The following is a 22,711-nucleotide window of genomic DNA, read 5'->3' as shown; positions in this document are numbered from 1 at the left end:
GGGTTAATGAGATGGATAGATTGTTTTGAATGAGGATGAATATTATGAGAGGATTGAAATAAAATGAATGGAATGGATAAAATTTGATAAGACACGTGTTTAATGACATTAGATTTGAAGACGATTATGTTGTAGATCTTATGGAAACAATATTGTGGCAACATGTTCCACAGATGAGTGGTTTTTCGAAAGAAACTTTGGTCATGGAAATTCTGTTTGATGTTAGGAACAGGGAAGAAGAAAAGAAAGTTTTTTTTTTTGGGTGGTGATGAAGACTAATATTACAAAACAAAAAAAAAATTATTACTGCATTTTTTTATCACATTTATAAAAGATTTCTCAAATTTCGAATTAAAATTATCCTAAAAACAGAATTTCATTAATATAAAGGTATTTCCATTCAATCTGTTGCTAAGGTCGGCCTTTTCTACCACTATTGAAAACTTGGTCTTTTGGCTAAGATAAAGTGTAGTATCTGTTCTAGTATTACTCTTCATCTTTTGTGTCCTCGGCACCTAAGGAAATGTCCCTTTAGACAAAGGCAATCTTAATTTTTAGTCCAATCCAGTTTTCTCCTTTATGAGAAGGACTTAAAAAAACGATCTTTTTTTTCACTTCAAATTCATCATTTATCAAGGCTTAGAGGCAACTCAAGGACAAAGATTAATGAGTATTAGGTAATTGGTGAGACAACTGAGTGATTATCAGTAATGATGTAGGGCCTAGTTATTTAAGAGGATGGGTCAACAAAAACGTATTTATATTTGACTTGTAAAGGATCAAGTTATAGTCAGCTGGGAAGCAGCTCTACAGTATCTTGTTCTACGGACAGACAATTCTAGGAAAGGAACCCTGCTCATGGAATTTACCTTTAGTTTTATGCACAGATAAAGAGTAAGGAAAATTGTTGACGGTTGTTATAGTTGACTGAGTATTTGTAACGAACGTATTACAGGGGTAAAGGCATGGAATGGAGCTCCAATCTCTCGTTTTGCCCTATAAGACATTCACAGCAAGAACTCGTCTTACTACCACTGCTACATAGAACTTTCTTCGACGTGCTTTAACACCAAACCGAATTTCCATGCAGAGAGTTTCTTTCTGAGACCTTTCCAGCCATTGAAACACATTGTCATGGTACTGCTTTCCTGCAGATTACAACATGGTTGCTTTTAAGTCCAATGTCAACAAATTCTTGTATAGGCGTCCTTTTAATTATTCTAGTTTAGTCAATTCCATTAATCGTTTTCAATCTTCTCATGATATTGTTCATCAGTCAACTAGCAATCACCTCATCTCATTAACCCTTATCCTTAAGTAGTCTTTGTCTTGGTTTGTAATGACACATTAGTGTATATATATATATATATATATATATATATATATATATATATATATATATATATATATATAAATATATATATACTCTTATAAATTTGTTTTTTTTTTTTTGTATTCATATTTATATTAAAAACCCTTATTTCTATTTAGTTAAAAAGAAAATACAACTTTGTTATATATGGGTCATGGAATTGCATTCATCTGCAAAAGATCTAGCTAAGTTGCATATTCTTTTAAATATTCAGTTTAATTAATTCCCAATTATTTTTTTCGGTTTTCTTATGGAATGATCATCTTTAGTTAACTGTTACGTGTAATTATATTCATGCAGATATTCTACATGATTTATACTTGCATACTTTTTGTGTAAAAAGATTATACTAAACACAAACCTTTTTCTATATATATTAATTTATGTGTGTATATATATATTTGTGTAAAATATTTTGCCTACCAAACTTCTCTGTCAGTTTTTTGGTCTATAGTCATGAAACTTAATACATAGGGTATTCAAACCCATGTGAAACTTTATATTTGTGTTTCAGCCGGGTAAAATATGTGCAAAAGCGTAAAAAAAAAAAAAATTGCCTGGTGAAGGTCAAATGACGGCATTATGAATATGCATGCATAACGTAATAGCTATTGATTCCTGTTTTAATTTTTAGTGTTGCAGTAAACGTCTTCATAGCTAAGGCATTAACGTCAAAGGAAAAAGTAAATCTTAAACTAAACGTTTTAGTTTCGATTCTTGGTGGTGGCGCACGGGTCATTATTTTTATCAACATTTTAAATCATTACAATATATTGGGTCTAATATAATAATAAATACGAAATCTGCATTAATCAAGATATCATATTTAAGCATATTTTACGACTGGGCAATGCTGGGCGACCTACTAGTATATATATATATATATATATATATATATGTCATCCACACACAGTACTGTTTCGTTGTATCACAGTGCGGCGAGACACACACCTCTCCTCAGCCGTGGATCGAACCTACAACTGTCGCGTTGACAGTCGACAGCTCTAACCATTGGACCAAGAATCAATGCTGTTAGTATTTCTCCTCAAGTGTGTATTAAATCCACACCCACCCGTCGCAGATAGTGCTCAAACCATCATTTGTTTACAAACAAATGAATAGTGGACTTCACTTAATGGCTTAAATACGCGTCGGGTGAAATATATTTATAAAGTGCTCAACTTAAAGTGGGGGTGGGGGCTATATATATATATATATATATATATATATATATATATATATTCAATTTTCACCCCAAACAAGGCACAGTGCCACTTTTAAGTAGGGGGATACTATCGGAGACATAATGACATAATATATATATATATATATATATATATATATATATATATATATATATATATATATATACCGAAGGCTTAGCACTTGGCAATGCTTGGTTTCCAGTTTTCTTCTGACTTCTTCCCGTGGATAATAGTGATGTATAACATTCCACCTGATTCTTTTCAGGAAAGAATGCATTGCTTGAATGCGTGTATGATTTGTGATTTGGAATTGCTGTGTTTGTTAGGTAAGAATGTGATTTCTTCCTTTGTAAACATTTTAAAGGATTTGTAACTGTAATCAGCTCAACTTGAGGGGCAGTAATATGTTGTTTTGGTAAAATACGTTTTTTTTCAATTTCACTCTTTGTGTTTACCAATCCTTTTTTGTTCAGAGGCTGAATGTACGCACGAAAAGAGTCGGCTAGTATTGGCGTAATAATAACCGTTTCTTTATGGATTACGAAACGGATCTGTAAAAAATGTACCAAAATTTTAACATGTTGGAGATGCTGTTTTTCATGAAACATAGATATTTAGATCTTGGAATGTAACTATACTCTTATTCTTTATATATATATATATATATATATATATATATATATATATATAAATATATATATATATATATATATATATATATATATATATATATATATATATATATATATAAACAGGAAGGAACGATAAAGGTGTCGCCCTAAAGAAAACAACACTACAGCTTTATTTTAAAACTGTGATTGAAAAAATCAATTCAGGTAACTTGATTATGTAGTAGAGCTGACATTTATTCAATGTGGCTGTCTTCAGCGTCAATCACCCCTCCATACGGGTCTGGAACTAGGAGCATGCCTTTTCCATAAAAGAGAGCTTGGCGAATACTCAGCAGATGATGCGATCACTCTGGCTTTCAAGTTGTGGGAGGTTATGTCATTGATGTTTTTGACGTATGATCAAACGAAGTAGTCCAGTGGGTTCAGGTTGGGAAGAGGGAGTCATAGCACTTCTGAAGCCAAGCCTGGGTCTCTTTGAATTTGTGGGCCAGCACTGAGTCCTGCTGCCAGACCCAAGGTCTGCCACCAGCCACTTGGTTGCATCAGGGGATCACTACACTCTTCAGCAAATCTAGCTAGCTTCGAAGATGTGAGGTGGCATGATGTGGCCCTTACTTGAAACCACACCAAAGATCATAACCATGGTCGGAAACTTTATTGAACTTTGCCCTCAAGCGTCGAACCGTCTGGATTTGCATTTTGCTGGCAATGGTCCAGCTGTCATAACTTCTTCGATCTTGCTTGTTGAACATTGTATCACTTTTCGGAGATGATAGAAGATGCCTATCGCATTTGGGATTCGTACACAACTGGCCAATTATTAGACTATCTGCAACAAAACCCGATTTTCATGAAAAGGAAATGGAATTATGTCGTTTTTTTTTCTAGGGCGACAATTTTATCGTTCCACACTGTGTGTGTGTGTGTGTGTGTGTGTGTGTGTGTGTGTGTGTGTGTGTGTGTGTGTGTGTGTGTGTGTGTGTGTGTGTGTGTGTGTTTAAAACTTCATCAAGTTAGGATTCTTCTTTTGGTAGTTATTTTTCATAGATAATTTGAAAACACTTTTTATTCATGTTCATTGGCTATAATATTTATTTTAAACTTGTAATGATATTAAATTGATAAATTACATAGTGACCATTAACTTTCCCATCCTATTAAATCTACTAGCCCTACGGTAAGTAAATTTGTTACAAAATGACTGCCGATATATTTTTTAAATGAATTACACTTTTTCTTCGATTTCTGAAATGAAATTAATGAGTAATTTAAAAAGTTTACAGATTATAAATATTGATACAGTTTTGTGAAAGGCGATTTCAATGATGAAACATGGCCGCATTTCACAGAAAAAAAAATCAGCATTCAATAACGAAACTTCATTTTTTTTTTGATGATTTTAAAATTACGTGAGAATGCGAGTGGGAAGAAGAAGAAAAAGAAAAAGGTGTGTAGGAAGAAGAGGAAGTAGAGTAGGAAGCAAAAGAAGATTAGGAAGATGAAGAAAAGAAGGTAAGAAGAAAAATTAGAGTAGGAAAAAAGAAGAAGAGCAAGAAGAAAACAGTAAAAAAAAATGTGCTACAAGTCGGTGAATAACAAAATTCTGTGATGAATTCACCATGTTTTATTTTGAGATTTACAAGTTATTTCGGCGATTATAGATGGTTATGTTTTGACTAAGCCATAACATAATATAGTCATTTAGTGATGAAGGCGATAACGTGGCAGGACTAAAGAAGATGAAGCTAAAGACAAAACTTCAATACATGTTGATTGATTTCAATCGATTTTATCGATTTAGATACTTTTTTATTAGTTATAAATTGAGGAAAGTAGAGGAGTATTTACCCTCACAATCACATCAACTATGCCTGCTACTGTTGGATAGTGTGAGTTCAGAACGAGGCTATGTAATATAGGGGGGGGGTTGAATGGCATCAAATGGTTATATGTAGTATACTGGGAGGTATATATAAACAGCGTAGCTGTATAACAGCGTATATGTGTTTGTCTTGTATATCTATATACGGGCGTATATATAACAGATGTATGTTTCTATAATGAGTCTCTTTTAACTTATGACTGTTAACATTCTGATATGTGATTCATCTAGTGTGTTCTCTATTGGGTGTACATACATTAACAGTTTATAGAAATCGTTGTCGGTTGGAATACCAGCAAAAACATACCTTAGATCTTCCTTCCATACGTCTCTTCCATGTGTACTGAAATTAATGGTTCTTCTCTCCGAAAGTTTAAATGCTCAGATGGGAATCATATTTTGATATAATCATTTATTCTTTGCTGGGTTCTTTTCCAGAGGTGACACGCTTGTATAAGATTACATTTTTCTAAATCGCCTTCTTCTGACTTCCATGGGCGTCCTGTCATAAAAACCCCATCTATCTGCTAAGGCGTTGCGTATCGAACTGATCTCCCACGTAACTACCTCTACATCTCAAAATCTATATTTTTATCACGTCATCAATACACGTAGTCTAAGGCCACCATTCGCCCATGTATGGAGTATTGTTGTCATATTTGGGCTGGTGCATCTGCTACTAGGCTCTCGCTCCTGGACAAGATCCAAAAGAGAGTCGCCAACCTAATAGGTCCTGAACTAAGCTTCAGCCTCTGTCCCATCGACGAAATGTTGCATCCCTCTACCTGTTCTACAAGTTCTTTAACGGTGAATGCTCTGATGAACTGCAAGCACTTATACCCCCTCGACATAAATACCCCCGACAGACCTGACAAGCAGCTAAATCCCACCTTTTCACAGTAGAGATCCCTAGATATAAGAGAGCTAGAAGCTACTCCAGTAGTTTCTTCCCCAAAACCGTTAGACTTTGGAACTCCCTTCCGGGACCCTGCTTCCCCAACTGTACTGACATGCAGAAGTTCAAGTGTAACATGAACCGACACCTTGCTGCTCAACTCCCTACATAGTACTCCTGTAGCTTATATCCCTGATAGTAGCCCTCTACATCAAAGTGGCGATGTGCATTGTTTGGGGTGAAAATGTTATAAAAAAAAAAGATTCTTGCTGGGTTTTTGTCACGTATATTTGCTTATATTCTGGTTAGATTAAATTCCATCTGTCAAATTAACATCAAATTAACATTTCTGACAACTATTAAATATTTCAACTTTATATAGCTTTTCACTTTCATGAAATATTTCTAACAATATACTTTTACTAATCATAATAATCGACTATTATAATTTCATCATAATAATCGATCAATGTTTTCCGGTAGACTAACAACATAACACTATGTATAATGCAGAAAAGAAATTGAACAGTACAACGTTTATATATATATTGGGAAGTGATACACGATATACCATTGGCGTATTAAGCGATGCTCTTGGTGTAAACAAATCGAGCTTAGGTATTTGGATGATGTCAAAACATCGTTAATTCACTGCCCGCACAGTAGCTGCTGATTGGCGTAATGGGTTAAAGCCTTGACTATCGTACGGGCCGTCGGGTTTCGATCCTGGCTTAAGGTAGTTGCCTGTCTAGCCACACTGATGAGCTGTGATACAGCGAAACTATACTGTATGTGGATGACATACATACACACACACACACATATATATATATATATATACCTTTCAAGCAGATTTTATTTTATTTTATTTTCATTTTATTTTCATTTTATCTTAGTTTGTTTATCAACATCAAAAAAGAAACTATTTTCCTTTATATTTTAAATATTTTCCAGATACATCTGCTTTACTTAAAAAATGCTAGGTTTATTTTTGGTGTCTAAAAAAAAAAACACCCAATATTTTTGCTGATGAGGAGACTTCGTTTTCAAAAACTATATGATAAAATTATTGTCCAAGACTCATTGTCTATCACAATAAAAACATCATTTCCGAAACGATCGTACAATTTATTGATTTTGTTTGTTCGTCATTATGAAATCGATTTTTAATTTTAATTATAAATTATCAATCATCTTACTTAATATTAAAATAGCTCTAGGATATATATATATATATATATATATATATATTACAACGAGCACTGTTTTCTTTTCTTTTATTTTATTGTATTAATGAATTTACTAATACATTAAAATATACTCTGCTCTTTAGACTCTTGTTCTAATCCCCTAAGTGTATATATATATATATATATATATATATATATATATATATATATATATATATTAAGTAATGTGATTGATAATTTAAAATTTAAAAATCAAATTTTAATTAAATTAAAAATCCGTTTCATAAGAAGGAACAACAACAAAATCAATTATCTGTACGATCGTTTATATTATATATAATTTAATTATATATAATTATTGTACATAACTTCATGTATACCACAATAAAAAGCATTGTTTTCCGAAACGATCGTACAGATAATTGATTTTGTTGCTGTTCCTTCTTATGAAACGGATTTTTAATTTAATTAAAATTTGATTTTTAAATTTTAAATTATCAATCACATTACTTAATATTGAATTAGCTCTAGGACATTTAACTATCGAGCTTATTATATATCTAAATTACAACGAGCACTTTCTATTTCCTGTATTTTAATTAAACTAGTAATTTCACTGTTACATTAAAATACACTCAGCTCTTTAGACTATTGTTCTAATCTTCTTTAAATTATATATATATATATATATATATATATAATCATTTCATTGTCTATTCCTCTTCCTTGTATTTATGACTGTGGGTCAATCGATTAGCGTGCCACACTTAGACACAGAGGTTGTAAGTCTGCACCTAATCTGGAACATAATTATATTTGCTCTTATTGTCTAAAAAAGAACCTTATCAGTTACAATAATAAGCACTATGCTTATTGTAGTTTATTTTTTCCTGTAATCCGTGTAATTTTATGATTTCAACTAATGTAACCTTATTCGTTACTTCTAAGAATATGCTGTCTTAATAGTTTTACATAAAAAGATGCTAACACCGTTGCTATCATTAAAGGAAATATATCAAGGCATCTTAAATTGTAAAATTTATTAATATAAAGCACTGGTAGGCTTTCCGGCGTTGTCCGGTCGTAAAACACTTAAATATATTTTAATTTATGCAGATTTTGTATTTATTATTAGAAAGCCAATTCTCTATTGATTATTATATTGTACCCAATATATAGTGATTATTTCAAAAGTAAAGAAAAGTATCTATATGAGTTGGGCGCCATCAGTCAGAATCAGAACCAAAACAGATAGCTGTCCAGCGTTATTTGTTACCATCTGGACTAAACCCATAGGCATATAAAAACCTTTTAAAAAGTAAGGTTGTTAAACGTATAAATGTATATTTACACATTTAGTCGACTTAGCCTGCCATCTTCCAATTTTAACGCATAAAAAACAACTTAAATTTGTTCCACAGATCCAAATCCCAGATATATCAAGTTTTAAGTCTATGAATCAAAAATTGACACAGTAGTTTGATAAAAACCATTCCACACACAGATAAGATTACACACACACACACACACACACACACATATATATATATATATTATTGTATTTTTAATGTTCAACTAATTAATATATTATTAATAGTAAAATGTAGTTTGCTTGAAGCATTGTGATATATATATATATATATATAATATATATATATATATATATACTAGCAGAAGTACCCGTCGTTGACTGTGTTCAAAAACAGCCTACAGAAAATGGACTGTGATTGATGAAAGTATGATAGGTTATGAAAAGGAGGGGTTGTAAAGAGATAGGTTTTGATACTCCAAAATTTTACTCTAAGCAAATATGATGAAAGTAAAGATAATTTTTGCGAAAATATATTTTTATATCAACTTTGTTTCCATTCGTAGCCAAGAATGACCAACAAAATGATGTTTCCTGACAAAGAGAAAATGTTATATATATGATAATATAAATATACAAGAAATAAATGTTACCATAGTCAATAAAAGTTACTTTTATGGTAGAAAAGTTCATTGGTTTGTATTTTAGGTAGTTTGTAAAAATTTTTTTTTTTTTTTAATTCACGAACCGGTTTAAAAAAAAATCAAGATGGCAGCGACTTTGAAATGGAGAGCCCCGTTTTCAATTTGAAGGAGGAGAACCTGAGCATTCTGTGTTAACAATTTAAGAGAGTTCCGTCAACGTAAGGAATATTTATTAACATATTTTAATGTTTTCCGCTATTTTGTGCTTGAGGAATATTCGATTATGACATGTGTAGTTTATATAGAAATTCATTTAAGTAGTTATCGCCTCAAATTTCGTTTTAATTTCGGTTCGCTGAAATTATTTCAAGTAAAGAGCATTAAAAACTATTTCAAAACAAAAGAAAAACATGAACTGAACTTTTATTGACTATGGTAACATTTATTTCTTGTATATTTATTTTTTCGGGTAGTCGTTTGTTGGCATTTCTGCTAAACACTCTTATTAAATAATATCGACGAAATATCGAAAAACAAAGAAACAAAAACAGTTTTGAAAAATAATGAAGCTTTACTTACTTTAGTAAAATAATCCGAAACAACAAAATGGGATATTAAAAAAGTAAACACGTAATTAATTTAGTTTTTTAAAGCAAAGAATCGATATAAATATGAATAAGAAGAAAATGGCGCCCTTTTCAAGTAGAACAGCTTCGTTTCAATTTTACAGTATTGAACGGTGTAGTATTGCGCTGTTGGATTCAGGGTTGTACTATTGTAATGTAAAGAACACGCAGAAAGGGTTGTAATCAACTGAATTCCTTCTAGTACACTGACAAAAAAAAGCTTAAACAGATATATAAATAAAAATAAAAAGGTTATGCAAATGTTTTTAAAAAGACACATAATCATGTGAGCAGGATTTTTTCCTTCTTTTGACATGATAACAAGTAACGTTCTTATTTTTTATTATTTATCTATTTATCTATTTTCGAAAGAGTGCCACGTGCAAATAGAGAAGGTAAAAAACAAAGTTATGCAAAATTTGTGTCGAGAATTGTCTAAAGTTCCGACTTTTTTTTTTGGCTTTCATTTTAATAAGAACGTGGATTTATGAGGTGAATTTATTCGATACAATGTGATTCAACTAAAAAAAAATTAATAAAAGCTAACGTGAATTAAGATTAAAGTTAAGGTGTTATTGTTGACCCTCACCCCTTTTAAAAAACCTTGTTAAACTTTGTGACATATTTACATTCTATTGTGGTCAGGCGCGAACGAACCCCCAATAATTTTATTATACCATATTTCTTCAAACTGAAACATAATTATCAAAGTATACTTACGCAAATAGATATGAAAAGTCTTTGTTAAAGTTTGTGCCATATTTCCACGGAGTATAGGCGCGAACGCAGACCCCACAATTTTATTATACCATCCCTATTTAAGTTGAAACATACTTATCAAAGTATTCTTATGTACATCTATATCAAAAACCCTTGTAAACGTTCCTTTTTTTTTCATTTTTTATTTCCATACTTTGGGAGCCAGGCGCGAACACAGACCCCACAACTTTTATGAACCACCATTCTACCAGATCAAACATACTCATTCCTGATCCTCGATACGTCTATCATTATATGTAATCAGTTTTTTTTAAATAGTCAACCATATAGGAGCCTGTTCCTGACCACACACACACGTTCAGCTTTATATTATAGATATACTGTATTAACAAAACCAAGACTTCAAAAAAAGGAATTGGTTGCAACAAAAAGTGTATTTCTTTGTAAGTTACAATTGTTTCAAGACCGGTTAGACAATTCCATGCATTATGGCATTTGAAAATTTTCACATAACCAGCCTTTCTTCAGACATCTTGAATAAAAACACTTTAACAATAGAACGTCATTTAAAGAAATTTCCCTTAAAGGAAATGAAGCATGCGAAAACATTTATCCTGGATGCATCCTTTGTCAAGAGCTTATTTAAATATTAATATATCACTTAATTTTCGTATCCTTATTTAAAAACCTGTCATAAGTAGTTACCACAAAAACCCGTAGCCATTTAATATCTTTTAATGATACTATTCATTGAATTCTTAAATTAGATTTCTATATTTCTTTATTTCACATAATTAATTAAAAAAAATGGTTTTATTAATTTTATTTATATATTTATAATATGGCCAGAATAACCTAGCTAAAACGTTACGGTTATTTTTAGTTTTGTATTCGCCCAATGGTGGCTTCAATGTTTACAAAATATCGACTATCTTATTACTTAGATTTAAGACCAATTTTAGGTTAATATTTTATTAAATAGGGAAATAAAGAATGACATTACCTTATATTTATTTAATCCTCATACAACATTCCAAGTTAGGGATCCTATTCTATTTTTTATTATTTAATATTTTATTATTCTCTTTCGTTCTAATCTATTGTGATTCTCGATAATTGGGAAAACATAGCTACGAAGGGAGATAATCCATCACGTTATTAATTTTCCAAAAATTATTTGAAAAACAAAGGTCGCTGTGGGTACTTATAACAGTTAAATGGAGACAACTAGGGCTGTTTGATATTTCAAGTCTAGTAAATACTAAAAAGCGTCTATAATTTATTAATTAATTTAATCTAACAGATACAGAAAAGGCTATGATAGCTTATTTAACAAATTAAGAATTTAAAGTATGTTTTTAATCTTAAAGCTGATTATATACCCATGGGTTTAATCTACATCTGTCATCCATCCATAATCTACTGGGGTTACTCATGGCTCTAAAACCAAAATTACAATTCGTGTATTGTGTTCTTGGATACCTAAATAAAATAATATATATCCTCTTAATAATTATTCTGACAACAAAACCGGCTAATAGCTACAAATGTGTTTCACTCCGATGAAAAGGTCTTTACCCTTGCATTTTTGGATAAAAACATTTTGAACAAGAGTAAATCAACCAGAAGGGATTCTACAAGCTTTAGTTGTCAGAGAACAATATCAATTACTTTCCAATCCACTAATTGCTAATTTAATTTTTTAATAATTGCTAGTTTATTGTTAAGTTGTTTATTGATCTGGAAACGGTACCACTTATTTCACCATCAATACTACTACAACTAAATACTAAAAAATACTCGCGGTTATGGAACAATGTTTCTAATCTTTGTTGAGCTTTATACTTTATCTATATTTCTTCTCCAGTTTAGAATAATACAAAACTATATTTGCTTACTAGATTTGGATCCTTCGTTTAGACTACATCATTCCAAGTTATTTAAAGAAATATAGATAAAGTATAAAGCTCAACAAAGATTAGAAACATTGTTCCATAACCGCGAGCATTTTTTAGTATTTTTACACTTTTTGTTGCTACCAATTCCTTTTTTGAAGTCTTGATTTTGTTAATACAGTATATTAATGCTCAATTATGAAATATGATAATTTTGTAGCTTACATTTTAACTCATCTCTTTTTGGCTTAAAATTCATTGGTATATGAAAATTTACTGAATTATACGAACCCAGTAAAATTCAGTACATTACAAACAAGTCTACATATATATATATATATATATATATATATATATATATATATATATATATATATATATATATATATATATATATAAGTATTTGGAAGTAATCAAAGTGGAAGAAATGGGAAGTTGTCGGTTTTCAGAAAGTAAGACAAAACTAAGTGACTTTATTTAAATCTCTCTGTCATATATATATATATATATATATATATATATATATATTAAGTAATGTGATTTATAATTTAAAAGTTTTAAAATTTTTAAAATTTAAAAATCATAATTCAATTAAATTAAAAATTTAATTAAATTAAAAATCAGTTTCATAAGAAGGAACAACAACAAAGTCAATTATCTGTACGATCGTTTCGGAAATCCGTGCTTTTTATTTGTGGTATACATGAAGTCACGTAGAATAATTATACATAGTTTTTTTGGTAAGCACGGTCTCCTCATCAGCAAATTTAGGAGGATTTCTATTGAATTGAAAAGACACCAAAAATAAACCTAGCATTAAAAGTAAGGCAGATGAATCTGAAAAATTGAAGTAAAAGGTTTGGATATAAAATTTATAAGAAAATTAATAAGGAAATTGGTATAGGTTAGAGATAGAAATGAGTAGAAAAAAAATATATATTTTTGAATTTACATAATAAATTTGATTTAAAAATATATAGATGTATAATTACCTTTTGGTTTTTCTTTTTTTGAAATCAGGAACTGTATTTAAAGTAGTCATTTAGATGTTTGCTATAGCTTTTTATTTTATTGAATGATGAATTTTAAAAGGGCGACGCTCGTGCAGTAAATTGTTTCCGTTAGCCTATTTTGATTTAGAGACGCTACAGTTAATATCTATAGAGAGAGAGTTTTTTTTTTTTTTTTTTTTTTTTTTTTGCAAGTTTTTAAGGGGAGATAATTGTCATGGCTTTATTTATTATTTGATTTACGAGTCTAAGGGCGGTAATTGGTTTAACTTAATTTATTAAAAAAAAAAAAAAAAAAAAAAAAAAAAATCCATTTTTACTAATGAGTAATTTTTAATGATTTAAGGTGGTTTATATTTATTAAATTTAAACCAACGTTTATGATTACACGATAGAAGCTCGTGTCTTGAATTTACTAGTTTGGTTGTGCTTTTTATATCTTCATATTTTAAAATTTTTACGGTTTCTTTTGTACATAATGTACAAAATTTATCTCCTGGTTTATATGATTTGCAAGTCTCAATTATTTGCCATTTTAAGTTGAAAGAAATATTGCTATTTTTTAGTTGCCAAATATAGTTGGATAGAGTAGTTTGGTTTGATAGAGAGTTATTTTTAAAAGAATGTTTGTGCGTTGAAATTCTATGTTTTATTGGGCCAGATGTGGAACCAATATATATTACCTCTTGATTATTATGATTATTTTCCGTTAGGTCTATTGTTGGATTATAATGTGGTGGGTTGGTTAATAATTGATCGGTAGATTGATTTAAGTTGGTGTTATTATTTAATTCGGTAGTTGAGTTATGGCTGTTGATAGGTTCTTGTATATTTGGAGTTTTTGATACTGTGCAGCTATAGATAACATTTTTAATTTTACATGAGCCTTGTAGGGGACATTTATTTTTTCTTCTACAGTTACAGTTCGATGTATTTTGTATAGTTGCATTTTGTAGTTTATTAATTTTATTATTATTAGAGCTAATTATTTTCTGATGAAGGTTAGGCATAGTAGAGTAAGAGACTTTAATTGTGTTCTTATTGAAAATCTTATTATATCTATGGGGGGCTTTAAAGTTCTTATCTAATATTTTAAAAAATTCTCTAGCTATGTTTGTTTCTAGGTTTTTGGAATACGGGGGGTTGAACCATAGGATCTCCTTGTGTCTATTCTTACGTTTGCGGGTTTTAGTTTGTTGTTTATTTATATTATTATCTAATATTTGTAGTTTGGTTTTATCTTTTTTTGTCTCCTGGTTATTTTTCTTAACTCGTATACGGGAAGACATTGCCATATTATATGTTATTACGCTCTTAATAGGTTTATTTTTAATGCAGTTTATGTTTCTATCATTTTCATTTATGAATTTAATTTGTGAATTATATCCAGAGTTTTTAAGGGCTTCATTATAGTATTTTTCATTTTTGGTAAATATTGATTTAGTAGAAGACAGTCTAGAAATTCTTAGAGCGATATTGGGAACTATTGATTTTAATATTGATTTAGGGTGGTTTGATTGATTGTGGACATATAGAAGTGATTGGTTAGGTTTATGGTATGGTTCAAAGGTAGAATTTTCAAGATTTAAGGTTATGTCTAAGAAATTAACAATTTTTTTATTAGGGTCGATTTTTATACTAAGTCCATAATTTTTAAATAATTTATGTAGAGCTTTAATTGCATTTTCATAATTTTTATTAGTAGAATTCGTTATGAAAAGTGCATCATCTCTATATAGCCCTCCTTCAAGTTTGAATTGTTTATGGAGTATACAATGTATTTCATTTAAAAGGAAAAGGCCAACTAGATCAGTGACCTGAGTCGAGTCCGTCGATCCCATTAAAATGTTGAAGTGGTTAGGGGTATTTTTCCTGGTCCAATATTTATTATCAAATGTTATTAAAGACTGTCTAGCTATAAGTATTAGTTTAGTTTCGTCTTGAGTTATATTAGTTAATTTTCGTGCCATTAATAGAGATTTATTAAGTAGGATAGGAGATATAGATTGGTAATATGATTCAATGTCAAAAGAAAGAAATTTAATATTATTTTTATTTTGAATATTAGAAAACCAGTCGATTACTTGGTTTGAAGATTGCCATAGTGGGTATTTTATTATGGATTTAATTTTGGGGATAATTCTATCTAATATGTTTTTACTAACCAGTCCTATATCTGATTTCGAGGGGCAAATGAGTCTAATAGTAGGGTTGATATTGAAGCTGTGTTTGTGGTCTTTTAAAGTAAATCTCGGGGTACCTGGTACTGTTATTTCTGTGTATTTATCTATTTTAAGTTTAGTTAAAATGTTTTTTGCATCATTATTTATTTTATTTAGTGCTGATTTATTAGTAGTTTTATAATTTTTATTAAGTTCTTTATATATTAGATTTTTATATTGTATATAGTCCATTGTGTAGAAATTTCCAGTTTTATCTGCCGGTACTATGAGTTTATTTTGGTGGCTTGTAGAAATAGATTTTGAAAATTTATTTATTTTTTTAAGTGTTGGAGTGATATATTTTTTATTTTTCTTAAACTTAATATTTTTAATCAGGTTGATTAAGTCATTTTCAAAATTTTCAGTGTCTATGTTTCTCTTAGGGTTTTTGTATGTTTTTAGTCTGTAGTATTTCGCTGCTTTTCTTTCTTCATTGTCTTGTCTGAGGATGGTTCCTTTTATTTCTCCAGGTTGGTGGTGTATTGGTTCTGTGGTTTCACTTTGGTAATTATCAAAATGGTAGGCTTTCCATCTCAAGTTCCTTATAAATGTATTTATACTTGTAATTAAGCTGGTTATAAAGGTGTCTTTAGGGGGTATGGGGATGCATTTAGTTGATAATTGTATGTCCTTCTTATGAAACATATCTACAATTACGTATATAAACTCAACCTGTTATAGGGAGCTGATAATTTAAAGGAGATTAGAATAATAGTCTAAAGAGCTAAGTGTATTTTAATGTAATAGTGAAATTACTAGTTTAATTAAAATACAGGAAATGCTCGTTGTAATTTAGATATATAATAAGCTCGATAGTTAAATGTCCTAGAGCTAATTCAATATTAAGTAATGTGATTTATAATTTAAAAGTTTTAAAATTTTTAAAATTTAAAAATCATAATTCAATTAAATTAAAAATTTAATTAAATTAAAAATCAAAAAATAAAATAGCTCTTTAGACTATTATTCTAATCTCCTTTAAATTATATATATATATATATATATATATATATATATATATATATATATATAAACTATTATTTTTTATCTATAATAAATCTTACTTGAAAAGTAAAACTTCTACACAGTGATGCAATGTGTGTGACCATGTTCCATAATATATTTCGAGGAAAATCATCTTTATTAATTATTACTAATTACAACGTATTAGAATGGATAACCTTAAACATTCCTGTAATTGGTTTTGTTATACATCTGAATGGAATGTTTGCTTACCTGTTATTGCCAAATAGCCACACAATTAAATCCTGACAAATTGCATATCTAGAAGAGAGGATGGCATAGTTTTTATTGAGGGGAAAAAACAACAACAAATTTTAAAGAATATTTTTTTGTTTTTAAATTTTTACGCTTATTGTTCATTTTTGTCTTTCAGTGCTGGAATTGGCCGTAGCGGCACATTTATTGCCCTTGACTTTCTGATGGAGGAGGCACGTCACACGGGCACGGTGGACGTGTTTGGCTGTGTTAACAGAATGCGGCAGGCTCGCCTCAATATGGTACAAATCGAGGTAAGATCACTTCTATATTAATGAGATACACAGCTCGGATTGAGCGGACAAAATCGTATGCTATTTCGGAGAGGAGGTATTCTGAAATAGGCAGTCAACAAGCATACAAGCAGACATTATTCGCCTCTCTTTCTAATGACCACCTGGAAAAGGAAATTATAAAGATTCTAGGAAGTTATGAAGCAACTAGCAACCGGTGACAGTGATTGTTTAATTCTGAACCTTATGCATTTTTTAATAATAATAATAGAAATTGTGACACCATACAAAGCACAGCAAAAATGAAAACAGTCGAAATATTAAGAAAAACCCTTGAGAGCTGAAATCAAAGGCATAGTCAATGAATGTCAATCAGCCATAAGTAAGTTGAAATAGAAATAGAAAATTTTTATAGAAAGAACATTACACGAAACCAAGTGAACTGAAACTGTCAAAAATCCAACAATATGACATTTCAACAATCTTCCCTAACCCGACAAACACAGCTGGTACCACACAAAATGGTCGTGAATAGTAAAGGATGATGGAAAAAATATGTTTTGGTGATGCCACTTTAAATAAAGAAAACACTTACTTGCCTTTCTTCCATTTGAGAATTCTCCTAGCATTTTCGAAAGAATCTTCTGCAGGTTGGTTCACAAACAAAGACGCAAAACACACACAGTATTTTTCATTGTTGAGTTTATTGTTGATATAATGTCGACATCTCTTTCACACTAGTCTCTTTACGCAACAGACTCCATCAGAAGACCGAGTACACAGGAATTCCTTGTGACTTCTGTACAAACCACGAAGAGTCAGCCAACATTGTCCTTTAGATATAGTGCATTGTGCATGGTCATGAGTTTCCTGGTCTTCTGTTCGAGCTGTCTCAGTTCTTCTTTAGTCCACCCTATGAACGGTCCAGAGTATCTTATTCGTGATACTACCCATGTATTTATACCTTTTATTAGGTTTCTGCTATATAATTTAGTTTCCAGAAGTTTTCTTGTTCTCCTTACATATTCCTTTCCAATTCTCTCTTTCATTTCTGGTGCTTTGATGGCATCTACTTCCAGAACTCCCAAGTATTTAAAGGAGTCTTGTTTCCCTAGTGCCCTCATCTCCGTTTGGTTGGGTAGTTCCATGCTTTCTGTCATCTTCAGGTTTCCCTTTCTTATAACTAATTGTGTGCACTTTTCCATATCAAACTCCATTTGGATATCCTGGCTGAAGATCCTGCTAGTGTTTATTAGTGTCTCTAGTTCCTTTTTGGTCCTTGCGAAAAGTTTCAGATCGTTCATGTACATCAGGTAGTTCAATTTTTCCTCTTTATTAGAGAACTTGTATCCGGCTTGGCACGTTCTCCGTATATTGTTCAGGGACATCATGGCTATGATGAACAGTAATAGTCATAGTGGAAGTTGGAAGATGCCTCTTTTTGTGTTAATTTTTGTTATGTGTTGTCCATCAGCTGTCAGCTCCAGTCTCCATGTTCTGATTGCATTTTAAATCATGTTGATGATTCTGCTTGGTATTTTATACATTTCTAAGCATTCAATTATCCATGCATTTTTGTTGTACACTTTTTTGTAGTCGATCCATGCCATGGCTACATTCTTTCTCCTTCTTTTTACCGACCTCAGGATATTTAGATTTATATATAACAGATCTTGTGTTCCTCTTTTTCTTTTTTGCCATCCTTTCTATTGCTCGGGAAGAAGTCCACAATTATTCAGGGATTGGTAGATTTGTTCCCTCAGTTGTGCTGTTAGTATTTTCCACATAGTGGGTATGCACGTGATAGGCCTATAGTTGCTGGGGGCGGTTCCTTTCTCTGTATTTTTCTCTATCAGTGTGGTTCTATCTTTGGCATGTTTGTTTTCTGTATACATCCTCTCGTGTAATGTTGTGAATTTTATTATTATTATTATTATTTGTACCCACTAGGAGTTTTCATACAAATCATCATCAGAGATTACTCACTGACAACAACCTGTGGTATGCCCTGCAGTCTGGGTAACAAGAAGTCTCCCCAGATTTTCAGTACTCTTCAGCTCTTTTGTTAGCCATTATAAATGAATTTACGTCATTACAATAGCTACTTGCCATTGACTTCTCGTTGGTCTTCACTGGAATTAGTTGGAAATAAGCCTTTCTAAGGTTTCAATCCTCTTCGCTCTCGTCTAGTGGAGGTCTGGTTAGTGTTTTCTTTCTTTGATTTTGATCCTTAGTTTCTTAGAGGGATAGTTAACTCATGATGTTGCAATTTCAGTTTTATTAGTTTATTATTATTCACAAGACATTTTCACACAGGTTTACATCAAAGATTCCCTTTGAGAGAAATCTATGGTGTTTCCTGGAGTCTGGGTGGCAAGTCTGCATAGATTCCCAGTATCACCAACTCTTAATAACTTTGCAAATAAGTTTGCGTTATGGCAATATCCTTTGACCATTGATTTCTCGTTGGTAACAACCATTGGTCTTCACTTAAATTTGGTTGGATATAAGCCTCTCCAAAAGTCTCCAAGCTCCCAGTCCTCTTCGCTCTCAACCAGTGGATCCTCATTGACTCATCTCGACTATTTGGTGTGGTGACAGTTGACGGTGGGGTGGGGATAGCTAACTTACAATTTTGCGATCTCAGTTTTATTGGTTTATTTTTATTACTATTATTATTTCCCCATTTTTTATATAGTCGTAAGTCATTTTTCTTTTTACTGTTTCGCTTATTTGCTAGCAAAAGTTATTTTTTCTTGAAGGAAGTTGAATTTTCTAATCTGCTTTTTGATATGGGCTGAAAGATAAATCATCTTCCAGCATTATTGATCAGTTGCGCAAAAGAGCAGAAATGGCGTATACAGTTTTATTTTATTTATGGTACTCACCAACGGCACAACCTCCTGCATTATCTCTCTCTCTCTCACACACATACACATATGAGAATGCACACACACACACACACACACACACATATATATATATGAAATGTACATGTGTGTATATATATATATATGAGAATGTATATATATATATATATATATATATATATATATATATATATGAGAATGTATATATATATATATGAGAATGCATATATATATATGAGAATGTATATATATATATATGAGAATGCATATATATATATGAGAATGTATATATATATATATATATGAGAATGCATATATATATATATGAGAATGCATATATATATATATATATATATTTATATATGAGAATGTATATATATTTATATATGAGAATGTATATATATTTATATATGAGAATGTATATATATTTATATATGAGAATGTATATATATATTTATATATGAGAATGTATATATATATTTATATATGATAATGTATATATATATTTATATATGATAATGTATATATATTTATATATGAGAATGTATATATATGAACATCTATATATGAATATATATCAGAATGTATATATATTCATATATATCTGAATATATATGTGAGAATGTATATATATATATATATGTATGTGATATATATATAACAATGTATATATATATATGACACTGTGTGTGTATATATATATATATATATATATATATGTATGTATATATATATATTCATTTTTTTTTAAATATTTATCTAAAGAAATGTTTACTTTTTTAATCACCAAAGTTATACACTCTTGTATGTTTTTATGTATCCATGTATATGCAAGGATATATATATATATATATATATATATATATATATATATATATATATATAGCTCTACTTTTCTAACTAACAAATGAAGATAAATCAGTTGTGTAATTGATGCTATGTTGTATACGTGTATGAATGCGTGTTTTATAGATTTCTTTATAAGGCATGCGCAGTTTACTTCTTCAGTCGTATCTACTGTTCTTATCTGTGAGCAATCAACAAGCAATAGCTCAACGATTTAACATTCAACGTTAAGATTACGTGGTATAGTTCTTTAACACGTGCAATAAGCAGGACATGAGGCAGGTCGCTATACACATGCTAGTCTTTTAACGGACTACTAACTCCAGTCCAGATATACGATCGTTAACGTATATCTGGACTGAAGTTAATAGTCCGTTAAAAGACTAGCATGTGTATAGCGATCTGTCTCATGTCCTGCTTATTGCACGTGTTCTCCAAGAGTTCTTCTATCTTCACTGCTGAGCTCTGTGATGAAACATGAAATGACCACCAGCATAACCAATTGAGATCTCTGTTCTTCCTTCTTTTGTGAAACCACAGAACAACACTTTATAATTTTAAAATATAAATTTATTTCAGTTGTCTCAAATGGTCTTCAGAAGGAGTCTGCATTTCGTGTCTACATGCTTGTCCTCACAGCCTTGATTCCTGGCTTTTTGAAGCACGTCTGATCACTTTTGTGACCAAACTCAAACTCTACTCCTTTCTCTAACCTTCCCGACCTCTTGACCTCAGTTCCGTTACGTCATCATTCAGAAGCACATGTCTCTCAACGTGTGATCTTTCCACGTATGCATGACCAAGGTCATTTTGTTTATTTACCCTAGCTAATTTATGTAAACATCCTCAGCTAAAACCCATTGCTACATTTATTCTATAAACAATAAATAACTACCAATATAAACTATTTTAACAATATCACTGGATAGATAGATAAATAGATAGACAGATAGATCGATAATAAATGATTTAACTTTTAACCAAATTAATTGTCTAACAATCTTTCCGAAATTGATTAGCATGAGAATGGAATACGAGACGCTTTCTTGTCGTTTAAATTAAGTTTATATCTGGATCGTTCGTTCAACATAATGAGCCTAAGTCGTGTTGCCGTATCGTCTCTTCTTACGTCCACATTTTTGATAAACGTCTGAGTTCAGTTTCCAGAAGTGACTCTCTGATTATCTTGTAGATTACATGAGTATAAACGTCTTTCGTCTTCGCTTCCTCAAATCTAACTGATTGACTTTTAAAATCTCGCCCCAAACCACGCATGGGGTTTCAATTCTCGTTCCCATAACCCGTCGCTAGCTCACAGATGTCTGCACTCGTTAAACTTTTGACGTGACATTTCATTATCCCTGCCAACATCAGCCATCTGCCCTTAGCGACCCGTTAGTTAAAAACTTATTTTAGAAAATACATTGGAATATATATATATATATGTATATATCTACAAGCTAATATCTGCTCGCTCGCCATCGTGGGGTTTCATTATGTAACAGTTAAACGTAAATAGAACTGTGTAGGACAAATCGTCATTTCATTCTCATATGCCAGTCATTTTTGGAAATCTGTTATATGATTAAAATAAAATAAATTCCAGTCGTTTTCATCGATTATATATTTATTCTGGGTGGTTATTTCCTTTAGTAAGATGCACTTCTCGATCTATACTGGTCAATACTGGCTGCATACTTTTGGCTTCATAATTTAGGTTTTTGTTTCGGTATTCATTATTTTTATTTGCATAAATACTTTTTTTTGTATTCATGGTGATTCATAAACCTTTCTATCGAATTTCCCTACGAAATAAAAATACAAACTTATTGTTATAATCAAACTAATCATAGTTTGCTATAAAAAAATTCGTTTACCTCCT

At 30.8% G+C, this 22,711-nt stretch overlaps 1 protein-coding gene across 9 annotated transcripts in view; it reads left to right on the top strand.

Moving 5' to 3' along the window:
• LOC145254621 (receptor-type tyrosine-protein phosphatase epsilon-like) overlaps positions 1–22,711 on the top strand; it is a 732,106-nt gene that overhangs the window by 584,931 nt on the left and 124,464 nt on the right. For all 9 annotated transcript variants that reach the window (XM_080113291.1, XM_080113282.1, XM_080113273.1 and 6 more), the window contains one exon: positions 16,999–17,134. In XM_080113291.1, coding sequence (XP_079969417.1) covers positions 16,999–17,134 — 136 coding nt within the window. The remainder of the gene's footprint in view (positions 1–16,998; positions 17,135–22,711) is intronic.

Source organism: Euprymna scolopes, chromosome 3, assembly GCF_053919585.1.
Source record: "Euprymna scolopes isolate OS-2025 chromosome 3, ASM5391958v1, whole genome shotgun sequence".
Lineage (NCBI taxonomy): Eukaryota > Metazoa > Mollusca > Cephalopoda > Sepiida > Sepiolidae > Euprymna > Euprymna scolopes.
The sequence above is the reverse complement of the archived record's forward strand: the minus strand, read 5'-3'. Positions and strand labels throughout refer to the sequence as shown.